We start from the raw sequence: 13,971 nt of genomic DNA on the forward strand, positions 1-13,971 counted from the left end.
AGGATAAAGCGAGGTAAGTGAAAAGCCAGTAAATTTCTGGAGACTGTTTCAAGGACTGTGGGATGAGTGGTCACGTCGTCGTGGACTCTAAGGGTACAGGAAGGGAACGCACTGGGCTTGCAATTTTCCTAAATGTGGAGTTTTCTGTGTGAAAAACAAGTAAACGATCGACCAGTCACAAAGCTTTGTACTATCTTCCGTCTACTGCGCAGGCGTAACATGCGCAGTTGTGTTTTAAAAAAAAGATCCGGCGGTTTTATTTGTGATTGTGCTCTTCTCTTCCGTTGAAGAACTGTTTAAGGTTGCTGGAATGCCTGGTTTATGGCACTTGTTTTGTTTTAGTGAACTCCATTGTGTGTCTTTAGCTTTTATTAGCCCACAGAGAACATCTCAGTTTTCGAAATGCTTTAGCGCCTGAAGAATCCATCCGCGGAGTGACACGAAATGTAAAGCAACCGGAAAAGCGGCAGGGTCAAGATGGTGGCTATAAAACTGAGAGTCGTGGACAATCGCATGAATTAAGAGAACGGCGCAAGTTAAGGGAAAATAAAGGCCCTCTAGGGCCCAGGGTTCGGCGACAAAGGATTCATATGCCACCGAAGAAAGAGGAAACCATTTTTCAAATTAGCATCTGAGCACGGGATGGATCCCGGGTCCGACGACTTCCTACCGCCGCCAGAGTGCCCAGTGTTCGAACCTACGTGGGCCGAATTCCGAGACCCGCTGGGCTACATCGCGAAAATCAGGCCCATTGCAGAAAAGTCGGGTATTTGCAAGATCCGCCCGCCAACGGTAAGGCACTGAAACAAAATTTGGAAATCGGGTTGGGAACTATAGTACTACAAGGCCTTTAACTCGTTAGTTCTTGTTAGTTAAATACTGTATGCGTGTATAATTTCTTGTTTTGTAAATTACCATGATACGGTGGCATCAGAGAGGTGGTTTCCAACCGTCGGACCTCTTGGGGTTATAAACATGTATTTTACAAAGAAAAGATAGAATTTGAAGTTGGTTGTATGCTCTCCTACAATACACGCATTTCTAATACAAAAATATTTATGTCTTTTATATTTACATTGAAAAACGTCCCAATGTACTTAGAAGTCTTGATATGTAACTGAAAGCAGAAAAAAAACATTATGTAGATCCTCTTATTAACCCCTGGGCCTCGTCTCGTGCTGTAAGAAACTCAGATAAGAATGCGGGCGGATGTGAAATCTTTCCTGTATTTAATTTGGTTTTCACTGACAGATCTCTCTTCTGAATTTGTTTTACGCAAAACTGCTAACTGAAACTGTTACCTTTTTCTGAATTAAGAATGCAAACTTAACTGCGCCTAGGCTATCACTTTAAATGACGGAAATGAAAATTTAGCGTGTCCTCTTACTGCATTTTATTACTCATTTGTTAGATGCTTAACCTGACTACAACATTTCTTTTTTCTATTTGTACATATTTTTCTCACTACTACTAATTATGATTTTGTTCTTAAAACACTGTTGGGACTGCGAATAAATAGTGATCCAGCTTTCAAAATCACTTCTAATCCATATTACATTTTTCTTCACTTTAGTAAGAACCCAAACAAGTGAGTCCACATTGAGGTGTGTTTCATTACTTTCAAATTAATCTTTTAGGCTCTTTCTCAGGATTTTTTTTTCCCCCTTATTTTTTTGGAGGACACATACCAAGACGTTTCAAAGGTGTTTTTGTTGTTGTTTTTCTTTTTCATTTACTTGATATTAAGAGGCAACCATTTGAACATTTAGGAGCAAAAAATAGCAACCAGAAGTCTTAAAAGGGAGGAATATTATACTGAAAACAAATGGTTCTAGTTCTCGCCATCTTTATCCTTTGCTATGCCGTAAGATCTTTTATTTTCTTCTAGGACTGGCAACCTCCCTTTGCAGTAGAAGTTGACAACTTCAGATTCACGCCTCGGATTCAGAGGCTAAATGAACTGGAGGTAAAATGGAAAGTCATCCTATTATGCTGGAATTTGAGCTCTGATCATGCTTTACCAGTACTTATATAACTTTAGTTAACCATACACATTTTTAAAGGAGATAATATTTGATTCTAACCCCAGTTCCATTTTTTCCCAGAATATTCATCTCTTATAAAGTCTTCTGCAAAATGACAACACATGAAGAAGAGGTTTTTTTTTCAGAATTGAATGACATATTTTTCAGCCATAGAATGGGCTAAAATTAGGGATATCAAGAAGACAGATTTTTTTCCTGCCCATGCCAACATATTTTATCATTGTGGAGTTTCCCTGATTTCTTCATAAGAGCAAAGTTCAGGACAGATACATGGTCAACTAAATTTTCCACTTGACTGGTGGTAGTACATAAGTTCTTGAATAAGATGGACTGTATTGGATATGGGTCAGAGTAATTAGGAAAGACAAATTTTATTTTTTAAAGCAGTCAACAGCCTGCATATTCAGCTTAGTAGTATTAAATATGGGAAGCTTATGAATGATGTGGCATTTTCTTTTGCTATTATGAGTTTTGGCCTGGTTAGAAATTCCAAAATGACTTAGCATAAGAGAAGGGTAATTCAGAAATTATGGAAGTTTTTGACATAGCATAGAAAAATACTTTATTTTTTTCAGTGTGTATAGACTACAGCATACTGTAAGGAGGATATTAGATTAAGCCTAAATGGTCTTGCTTAGCCTTTACTAAACCTAAGGATGGTGCTTTAGATTTAGGGATGAAAGATTTTGACTTTGAGGCATCACTCTTTGAGCTCTCTTTTTAGATTGAAGAATCAGCTTAGTTGAGCCTTTTTTGGACACTAGTGGTAAGATATTCTGTGAAATGTAGATTCTAGCCTAGTAGGGGACTGTAGATGTACAGAACAATACTTGTTCATTCAAGTCACATTGGACCACAGTCAGGTTAAGGAGTAAGCCAGTCTCATAGGACTCTCTCTTCCCCAGGCTCAGACCAGAGTTAAACTGAACTATTTGGACCAGATTGCAAAATTCTGGGAAATCCAAGGTTCTTCATTAAAAATTCCCAATGTGGAACGGCGGATCTTGGATCTCTACAGCCTTAGTAAGGTGAGAGTACTTCTGCTTTAAAGAGGAAAAAGAAGTAAAAACCCCTTGGTAGGAGACCCTGTGGTTGAAATTTGTGTCTCTAAGCAGGAAAGCATACAACACAGAGCTTGCCAGTATTTCTTTACAAAATCTTTTCATCTTGGAACAATTAACATAGGTGGGAGTGCACTGTCCTCATATTTAACCCTCACTGCTATTGTTTAGGTGTCTTAGTTTGCATACAGTTAATTTATACCTTTCTTATTCTTGCAGATTGTGATGGAGGAAGGTGGCTATGAAGCCATTTGCAAAGACCGTCGTTGGGCCCGAGTTGCCCAACGACTCAACTATCCGCCAGGCAAAAATATTGGCTCCCTGCTACGATCTCATTATGAGCGCATCATTTACCCCTATGAAATGTTTCAGTCTGGAGCCAACCTTGTGGTGAGGGCTCTTAGCTGATTTGGGGCCTAATATGATTTTGCTTTCTACTCTTGTCTTCCTTTTTCTGGATTGAGCTTCTTCCTGAGCAGTCAAGGTTTAGAGTCTTTAGGTACATTGATAGAAATTTTGGGAATTGGCTCTGGAAAATATTGTTCAGTTTGAGAAGAAGTATGAAGTATATTTTGAAGAAGTTTTAGATCTGCTAGAGCAGCTACGTGAGAATTGGAGGATTGTTGTTTTTTGTATTCCTCTCTAGAAGGTTACTAGGATATTTTTATGGAGTGGCTATCAAAGTATAAGACAAAAGCATCCTCTGTGGTAAAGATAATTATCTTACGTAATTACTAAGCTTTTTAGGGGTAGTGCAGATAAAGACAGTTAGTTTAAGGATAACATTTTGATACTGGGTTTAATTTAAGGAGTGGGAACTAATTTGGCTGGGTATCTAAAATAACGTTTTTAAGTTTTATTATTTTCAGGGCATTTTGCAAAACTGTGTATATGTGAATATTTATAAATGGCTATTTTACTTAATCTGTGTAATTCTGTTGGATTTGGTATTTATATTGTCCACTTTTCTGACAAAGGAATTAGAACAACACAAGGCATACAAAGTAAGAATAGAAGCCTAGGTTCAAACCTGGTAGTCTGTTCCAAAGACTGTTCTCCACTATGCTTTACTGCTTATACATAAGCAAATATGTAGAAGAATTCTCATTGTATGTGTGCTTTTATTACAGAAAATATAAAGGGTAAATTTGTGTAATTAAGAAGGAATTACGGCTTTCATTGTTAGAGATTTAAGATAAAGGAATCATTTCATTATTTGTTGATTATGAATGTGACTGAATTCCTGATCTTAGGTTTTCTCATGTTCCCAGCAGTGTAACACTCACCCATTTGACAATGAGGAAAAAGACAAGGAATACAAACCCCACAGCATTCCCTTTAGACAGTCTGTGCAGCCTTCCAAGTTTAGTAGCTATAGTCGGCGGGCAAAAAGACTACAACCTGATGTGAGTGCCTTTTTTTCCCCCAAAACTTCCAAAGTTTATCTAGGACTTGTTCAGTTCATATCTATAAGACATTCTTTTTTTTTCATGTATAGTTGGTTCAAGATGGATTTGTTTGAAAATGAATGAGTTATTTTATTTTTATGGGTATCGTTTGTAATATTTTTGTTCTGGTAGTTTTGTTTTTACACATTTTAAAAACATATTCTTTTAATATAGTTTTTTAAAAAAAGATTTTATTTATTTCTTTGAGAGAAACCACATTAGCAGGGGAAGGGACAGAGATAAAGGGCCTGACATGGGTCTCAGTCTCACAATCCACGAGATCATGGACTTGAACTGAAACCAAGAGCCTGACTGACTGAGCCATGCTGACACCCCTCTTTTTAATATAGTTTTAGGGGTTTTTTTGAATCTTGGGTTGATTTACATAGACTCTGTCTTGTTGTCTGTTTTTTTAATTGTTAGTTTTGTTCTGTGTTCTTTTAGGAGATGGATAGTCAGCCACAAGGGAAGCTTGGGAAAACAGTTATACTCAGGAGACTTGCCACACAGGGCCACAGTACAAAGCAAAAGTATGAGTCAGGTTGTAGGAACAGGGTAAGGGGAAAGCCTAGGTCATGGCCTTACTTGGGGTTTCCCAGGGAAGGGCGAGGCACAGTAGGGAAATGGTTTAGGATTGGCTGGTTTAAACAGTTGCGGTGGACTCTAATCTATTGGAACACTCCTGTTTCCTTCCTGCCTGGTACCTGACCCTGGGTTGATTAAGGCAGAGGAATATTACTTCCTCTTGTGCTGAAGCCTAACTGAAGGTATGGCCCTCGATTGGTTGATTTGAGTCTGAAATGCAAACTCTTTGCTGGGTTCTTTGGTATTTCAAAGAATTGGCTAGTCTCAGAAGAGCAGTCTCTCCCCATCCAGGCAGGGGTTTTCATGTGTCAAACAATGTAATATCAGAAAATTAAAAATACAGACAAGAGAGACTTAGTTTCATATCTTGCTAAACCTGTTTTGTGAGGACCCCTGCGTGTCTCAGTCAGTTAATCTGCCTTTGGCTCAGGTGATGATCTTACGGTCCTGGGATCGAGTCCTGCATCGGGCTTTCTGCTCCCTGGGGTGTCTGTTTTTCCCTCTGCTGATCCCCTTCTTGCACTTACTCTCTAAAATAAATAAAATCTTTAAAAAACAACAACAACAATGACCCAAAAAAAAACCCGTTTCGTGTGTCCACATATGTTCTCATTAAATTCTGGATATTTGTGCTTCTAAAATATATTCCATTAGGATAATGCAGTTTGGGGGGAGAGAGAGGGGGTGGCTGGCTGATGGACACTGGGGAGGCTATGTGCTATGGTGAGTGCTGTGAATTGTTTAAGCCTGATGGTTCACAGACCTGTACCCCTGAAGTAATACATTATATGTTAACTAAAAAAAAAAGGGTAATGCTGTTTGTTCTTAGATACTTTCTGAGTAAAACTAATACAAAATTTTAAAATATTTTAATATTTGGATGTAGAAGGAAGAAAGATGGTGATCTAGCTCAGATTACTGCAATTTGGATAGATTTTGCGTTAGTGCTTTAGTTCTTCAAACAAGGTAGCATCTGATAATTATCTAAATAAGAAAAGTGAGCTAATAATTGGGGAATCAGTAAAATTTGTTCAAAAGTAGTAATTATCAGTTAAGGGTACAAAGTTTTTTCAAAATCAAGGACTCTTTAGATACTTTTTCTTGAGAATGAGATTGTCCACTTTGTGGGAAAGGTCTTAAAAATTCTTAAAACTGTATGGTTACCAAAACAAATTGTACTTCCAGAACATTAAGAGGAAAAAAAATTATAAATAAGTTCTGCATGAAGCACAAAAGAAGTAAATGCAGTGACAAATTGGGAATGATATCTTTTTTTTCCAATTTGGAGCTAGGTATATGTAATACAAGAATGCATAGTAAGATTTTTGAAAGGATAAGAATAATACCTGTTACTTCATTTTTTAAAAAAATTTTAATTATTATTATGTTGTTAGTCACCATATAGTTAGTCATATAGTATGTCATAGTTTTTTATGTAGTGTTCCATGATTCATTGTTTGTGTATAACACCCAGTGCTCCGTGCAATATGTGCTTTCCTTAATACCAATCACCGGGTTCACCCATCCCCCAACCCCTCCCCTTTGAAACCCTCAGTTTCCGGGAGTCCATCCATAGTCTCTCATGGTTCATCTACTCCTCTGATTTCCCTCCCCCTTCATTTTTCCCTTCCTTCTAATGTCCTCCATGCTATTTCTTATGTAAGTGAAACTATCTGATAACTGACTTATTTCACTTAGCATATTCTCCTCCAGTCCCATCCATATTGATGCAGAAGTTGGGTATTCATCCTTTCTGATGGCTGAGTAATATTCCATCGTATGTATGGAACACATTTTCTGTATCCATTCCTCTATTGAAGGGCATCTCACTCTTAACACAGTTTGGCAATTGTGGACAGTGCTGCTGTAAACGTTGGGGTACATATGGCCCTCCTTTTAACCATGTTCGTATATTTGGGGTAAATACCCAGTCGTGCAATTGCAGGGTGATAGAGTATCTCTGTTTTTAATTTTTTGAGGAACCTCCACATTGTTTTCCAAAGTGGCTGCACCAACTTGCAGTCCCACCAACAGTGTAAGAGGTTCCCCATTTTCCACATTCTCTCCAACACTTGTTTCTTGTTAATTTTTGCCATTCTAACTGGTGTAAGGTGGTATCGCTGTGGTTTTGACGTGAATCTCCCTGATGGCTAATGATGATGAACATTTTTTCATGTGTCTGTTGGCCATTTGTATGTCTTCTTTGGATAGGTGTCTATTCATGTCTTATGCCCATTTTTTAACGTGATTATCTGTTTTTTGCATGTTGAGTTTGAGGAGTTCTTTATAGATCTTGGATATCAGCCCTTTGTCTGTCATTTGCAAATATTTTCTCCCATTCCATGGATTGCCTCTGTGTTTTTTTGACCATTTCCTTTGCTGTGCAGAAGCTTTTTGTCTCGATGAAGTCCCAAAAGCTCATTTTTGCTTTTGTTTCCCTTGCCTTTGGAGACACGTCTCGAAAGAAGTTGTGGCTGATGTCGAAGAGGTTACTGCCTATGTTCTCCTATGGGATTTTGATGGATTCCTGCCTCACGTTGAGTTCTTTCATCCATTTTGAGTTTATCTTTGTGTATGTTGTAAGTGGATGGTCGACTTTCATTCTTCTGTACATAGCTGTCCAGTTTTCCCAGCACCATTTATTGAAGAGACTGTCTTTTTTCCAAAGGATATTTTTTCCTGGTTTGTGGGAGGTTAGTTGACCATAGAGTTGAGGGTCCATATCTGGGCTCTCTATTCCATTTGATTCATCTGTGTGTCTGTTTTTGTGCCATAACCATGCTGTCTTATTCATTGCAGCTTTGTAATAAAGCTTGAAGTCAGGCAATGTGATGCCCCAGCTTTGTTTATCTTTTTCAACATTTCCTTGGCAGTTTGGGGTCTTTTCTGGTTTCCTACAAGTTTTAGGATTGTTTTTTGAAAAATGCCCTGGTATTTTGATGGGGATGGCGTTGAAAGTACGGATAGCTCTGGGGAGGATAGACATTTTAACAATGTTTATCTTCTGATCTGTGAGCATGGAATGTTTTTCCATCTTTTTGTCGTCTTCAGTTTCTTTCATGAGTGTTCTGTAGTTCCTAGAGTATATATCCTTCACCTCTTCGGTTAGGTTTATTCCAAGGTATCTTATGGTTCTTGGTGCTGTTGTAAATGGAATCGCTTCTCTGGTTTCTCTTTCTACAGTCACATTGTTAAAGAGTATGAGAAAGCAGCTGATTTCTGTGCATTGATTTTGTGTTCTGCCATGTTGCTGAATTGCTGTATGAGTTCTAGTAATCTGGAGGTGGGAGAGTTTTGATTTTCCACCTAAGAGTATCATGTAATCTGAGAAGAGAGAGATTGACTACTTCTTTGCCAGTTTGAATACCTTTTATTTCCTTTTGTTGTCCAGTTGCTGTTGCTAGGACTTCTAGTACTGTGTTGAACAGTAGTGGTGAGAGTGGCCATCTCTGTCCTGTTCCTGATCTTAAGGGAAAGGCTTTCAGCTTTTCCCCGTTGAGAATGATATCCACCATGGGTTTTTCATAGATGGATTTTATGAAGTTGAGGAGTGTTCCCTCTGTCCCTGTACTCTGAAGAGTTTTAATCAGGAACGGACGCTGTATTTTGTGAGATGCTTTTTCTGCATCGGTTGAGAGGACCATGTGGTTCTTCTGTCTTCTCTTATTGATTTGTTCTGTCACATTGATTGATTTGCGAATGTTGAACCACCGCTTGCATCCCAGGGATAAATCCCACCTGGTCATGGTAAATAATCTTCTTAACATACTGTTGGATCCTGTTAGCTAGGATCTTGTTGAGAATCTTGGCATCTATATTCATCAGGGATATTGTTCTGAAGTTCTCCTTTTTGATGGGTCTTTGCCTGGTTTTGGGATCAGGGTAGTGGTGGCTTCATAGAAAGAGTCTGGAAGTTTTCCTTCTGTTTCTGTTTTTTGGTACGGCTTCAGTAGAGTAGGTATGATTTCTTCTTTGAATGTTTGGTAGAATTTCCGTGGGAAGCCATCTGGCCCTAAGCTCTTGTTTTTTGGGGAGGTTTTTAATTCATGTTTCAATTTTGTTATTGGTCATTGGTCTGTTCAGATTGTCAGTTGTCCCGTTTCAGTCTTAGAAGTTTATAGGTTTCTAGGAATGCATCCATTTCTTCTGGGTTGCTTAACTTACTGGCATATAGCTGTTGATCATAATTTCTGTTAATTGTTTCTATTTTGTTGGTGTCAGTCATGATCTTTCCCCTTTCATTCCTGATTTTATTAATTTGAGTCCTTTCTCTTTTTTGGTTAAGTCTGGCCAGTGGTTTATTAATATCATTAATTCTTTCAGAGGACCAACTTCTAGTTTTGTCGATGCGTTCTGCTGTATCTCTGGTTTATAATTCATTGATCTCCGCTCTGATCTTAATTATTATCCTTTTCGTGCATTAGTTGGGCTTAATTTTTTTTGTTCTCCAATTCTTTGAAAGTATAAAGGTAGTTTGTGTATTCGGGGTTTTTCTGTATTTTTGAATGAGGCTTGGATGACTCTCTATTTCCCCTCTAGGACCGCCTTTGCCATAGCCCATAGGTTTTGGATTGATATGCTTTTGTTCTCATTGGTGTTCACGAATTGTTTAAGTTGTTCTTTGATTTCCTGGTTGACCCAAATGTTCTTAAGCAGGATGGTCTTTAGCTTCCAAGTGTTTGAATTTTTCAGAACTTTTTCTTGTGATTGAGTTCCAGTTTTAAAGCATTGTGATCTGAGAATATGCAGGGAATAATCTCAGTCTTTTGGTATTGGTTGAGACCTGATTTGTAACCCAGTATGTGGTATATTCTGGAGAAAGTTCCATGTGGATTCAAGAAGAATGATTATTCTGTTGTTTTGGAGTGGAATGTTCTGTATATATTAATGAGGTCCATTTGATCCAGTTTGTCATTCAAAGTTCCTGTTTCTTTGTTGAATTTCTGCTTAGATGATCTGTGTGTTGCCGAGAGTGGCGTTAAGATCCCCTACAATTAACGTATTCTTATCAGTGTATCTCTTTATTTTGATTAACAGTTTGCTTATATAGTTGGCCGCTTCCATGTTGGGGGCTTAAATATTTACAACTATTAGATATTCTTATTGGATAGCCCCTTTAAAGTTGATGTAGTGTCCTGTATCTCTAACTGCTGTCTTTAGCTTAAAATCTAATTTGTCTAATCTGAGAATTACTACCTCAGCTTTCTTTTGAGGTCTGTTGGTATGAAAGATGGTTCTCCATCCCTTCACTTTCAGTCTGGATGTGTCTAGGTTCAGAATGAGTCTCTTTTAGGCAGCATATGGATGGGTCCTGTCTTTTTATCCAATCTGCACCCCTCTGCCCTTTTATGGGAGCATCTAGGCCATTCACGTTACAGTGATTATTGGAAGATACGATTTTATTGTCATCATGTTGCTTGTGAAGTCCTTGTTTCTATAGATTGTCTCTATATATCTGAGTTCTATATCACTCTTGGGGTCTTTCTCCTTTATAGAACCCCCTTAATATTTCTTGAAGGGCTGGCTTGGTCTTCACATATTCTCAGTTTGTGCCAGGCTTGAAAACTCTTTATTTCTCCATCTGTTCTGAATGACAGCTTTGCCAGATAAAGTATTCTTGGCTGCATGTTCTTCTCATTTAGTACCCTGACTATGTCTTGCTAGCCCTTTCTGGCTTACCAGGTCTCGTGGACAGGCCTGACATTATTCTGATGTTCTTCCCTTTGTACCTAAGGAGTCTCTTCCCCCTAGCTGCCCTTAAGATGGTTTCTTGATTCTAAGATTGAGGAGTTTCACTATAACATGCTGGGGCATTGGTCTGTTCTCCGTGATCTTGGGAGGGGTCCTCTCTGCTTCTGGGACAGGAATGCTTGTTTCCTTCCCCAGATTAGGGAAATTCTCATCTGCGATTTGTTCAACTATATTTTCTAGTTCTCTCTCTTTCTCCACCCCCTCAGAGATCCCAGTAATTCTGGCATTGGAATGTTTGATGGCATCATTTATTTCTCTAATTCTGTTTTCATGGATTTTAAGCTCTTTGTTCCAGGCCCCCTCCTGATCCTTCTTTTCTGTTACTAATCGATCTTCTGCTTCATTTAGCCTGGCTGTTAGAGTATCTAGATTAGACAGGATCTCATTGATAGCATTTTTAAGTTCTGCCAGATCAGCTCTCACTTCTGCCCTTAGAGACTCTATTTTGCCATTTAGTGGTTTTCTCCATCCTAGCTATTGTCTGCACACGTTACCCTGAAGTCTATTTGTGACATCTTGCTTTTATCCATATCCATTAGTTTTGTGAGAGAGGTCACAGACTCAAGAGTTTTTCCTATGTTGGTGGTTCCACCTCTTAGTCATTTTGTTGAGGGGTAATTGAGGGAGTGTGTAGAGTACAAATTATTGACCACAACTGAAGCAAGATGCACCTGTTTTATAGGGACCTTAGGGTTGTCAGCCTCTTGTTCTTCCAGCCTGTCTTCTGAGGAGAGGGATCTGCCATGCTGTTACTCATGCAATCCTGTTTGGGCAGAGTTGCCCTGCCGCCTATGGGGAGGTGGGATGGGTTCAGTGAAAACTGATTTTGAAGGGCTTTGGCGTCTTTCTCTGGTGGCTTTCCACGTTCCCCCCTCCCCCAAGAATAAGAGCAGAAGTGACCTTATTGAAACCTCTGTGTCAGAACAGAGAGATCGCAGTCTGCCCCTCGGTTCGCTCTCCAGGCCACACTGTCCCCACTTCTGTCTGTCTGCTAAAAACCACAGCCACCTGGGTTGTGTGCCCTACAACCCAGGCAGTACTTCCAGCCCTTGCTTCCAGGTCCAGGCACATCTCTGCCCTTAGTGCTTCTAAAACCGCAAGCCACCCCTGGTTCACAGGTGTGCTTCCACAGCTCCAGCTTTCAATCTGAGGCTCTGCTCTACAGTCCTTTTCACATTAGCTATTAGTGTGAGTCTGTGCCCAGGCCCCAGCTCGGGACATTTTTGTGCTCTTGTGTTATTTCTCCTTCCCAGTGCCAGCGCTTATGATGGCTCCCTCCCCCTTCCGTTTATCTTCCGATACCTGCCTGCAGAGTCACAGCTCCCTGGTTCATACCTCGAAACCGGCTGCTGGAGATGCTCTGTTGGTATAGATCCAGATATATCTTATATCTCAGGCTGATTTTGTGGGTGTTCAGAGTGGTCTGGCAGATATCCAGCTTAGTTCAGGAGACCAGTTGAAATAGGGTCCCCAGCTCCTCTGCCATCTTGCTTCCCTCCACTCATACCTGTTATTTCATATTTAAAAGCACTAGCTCTTTTAAAAGGTACTTTGAATTATATTTCAAGGTACGGTGTTAAGTATTATGTGTGCAGTATAATGAATATATAATGTAAAATTGTAAAATAATATATATGGCACTTAAGAGTCCTATGCCTACTATGCTGATAGAATCACCTTTCACAGCCTGTTTTCAAGTTTAGTCTTCTATTAAACCCTACAGAATGGTAACTCAGAAGGGTTTAGTCTCACTTATAAATTGATGTCATAAAATAGTGATGTATTTGTTTTCATATAACTGATTGGTAAAATCAAAATGTGTGAAGAATGAGGAACCAGGCATCTTTGTGCAGTGCTCGTAGTATAAGATTGTACTAAAGTTAAAATTTTAAGTTATTAAAATTTCAAATTAATATATCTTTGACAATAGTGTACAACAAATATATGGGTATTTGTAATTTTTGTCCAGGTCTTAATGTAGAAAAGTGACTGGATGACAACCTGGAGAGTTCAGTGCCACTAAAAAATTTTAAAGTTATAGTTCCTCTAGAAATAAGAGTCAAAGCACATCATACAGGGACACAGGAGAAAGCATTAACCTTAGTAAGGATCAGGAAGCAAGAGGAGGGCATAGGCCATAGCTTTTATCTGAGTTTCCTTGGGGCAGGTGAGACAGGGTAGGATAAACATTTTAAGGTTGAATAGTTTGAGTAATTCTGCTAGGCTCTGGAGCATAGGGACTATCTGAAGTTGTTTTTGACCTGGCCATAGGTTGATTTTGGGAAGGTGAAATAATGTTCTAGAATGTGAAGGTTAGATAAGGAGGTGGTTGGAAGTTGAGATTTGATACTGCTTGGTGTGTATTTGAAAGGTGGACTCAACTACAAATTCACTGCCTTTAAGAATTAGCAAACCCTTACAGGTGCAAGTTTCTTAGGCTAGCAAGATCTCTTATAAGATGTCAGAATATAAAATAACAGAAAATTAAAATGTGGTTAATACAATTAATTACATCATTGTTTATAATACCAGATAATAGAAATAGTACTAATGATATATAATAAGAAGAGTGTAAGTTACCTGTGGAATACTATTATAATACAATGATGAACTGTGGGACAGACCTATGTATTGATGGTTCCAGAAATTTTATCCTTGAATGAACCTCTGTTTTTTTTTTCTTTTTTACTTTATTAACATACAGTGTATTATTTATTTGAGTGGTACAGGTCTGTGAATCATGTCTTAAACAATTCACAGCACCCACCATAGCACATAGCCTCCCCAGTATCCATCACCCAGCAATCCTATCCCTCCCTCCCCTACTCCCCAGTTTGTTTCCTGAGATTAAGAGTCTTCACGGTTTGTCCTCTTCCCTGGTTCCATATTGTTTCATTGTTCTCCCCTTCCTTTCCTACCATGACCCCCTGCCCTGCCTCTCAAATTCCTGTTAGAGAGATCATATGATAATTGTCTTTCTCTGATTGACCTATTTCTCTCAGCATAATACCCTCTGGTTCCATCCATGTTGTTGCAAATGGCAAGAATTCATTTCTTTTGATTGCTGCATGGTATTCCATT

The 13,971-nt window shown here is 38.9% G+C and overlaps 1 protein-coding gene across 13 annotated transcripts in view; it reads left to right on the forward strand.

Moving 5' to 3' along the window:
- The first annotated feature begins 221 nt into the window (after window positions 1-221).
- Window positions 222-13,971, forward strand: part of LOC308337761 (lysine-specific demethylase 5D) — a 60,599-nt gene continuing 46,849 nt past the window's right edge. For 6 of the 13 annotated variants that reach the window (XM_080795947.1, XM_080795943.1, XM_080795949.1 and 3 more), the window contains exons 1-5: window positions 222-792; window positions 1,889-1,966; window positions 2,951-3,073; window positions 3,326-3,496; window positions 4,378-4,512. In XM_080795947.1, coding sequence (XP_080652073.1) covers window positions 643-792; window positions 1,889-1,966; window positions 2,951-3,073; window positions 3,326-3,496; window positions 4,378-4,512 — 657 coding nt within the window. In that variant the 5' untranslated portion in view covers window positions 222-642. The remainder of the gene's footprint in view (window positions 793-1,888; window positions 1,967-2,950; window positions 3,074-3,325; window positions 3,497-4,377; window positions 4,513-13,971) is intronic. The other 7 variants (XM_080795950.1, XM_080795953.1, XM_080795954.1 and 4 more) reach the window with 2 other exon arrangements.

Source organism: Martes martes (assembly GCF_963455335.1).
Source record: "Martes martes genome assembly, chromosome: Y".
Classification (NCBI taxonomy): domain Eukaryota; kingdom Metazoa; phylum Chordata; class Mammalia; order Carnivora; family Mustelidae; genus Martes; species Martes martes.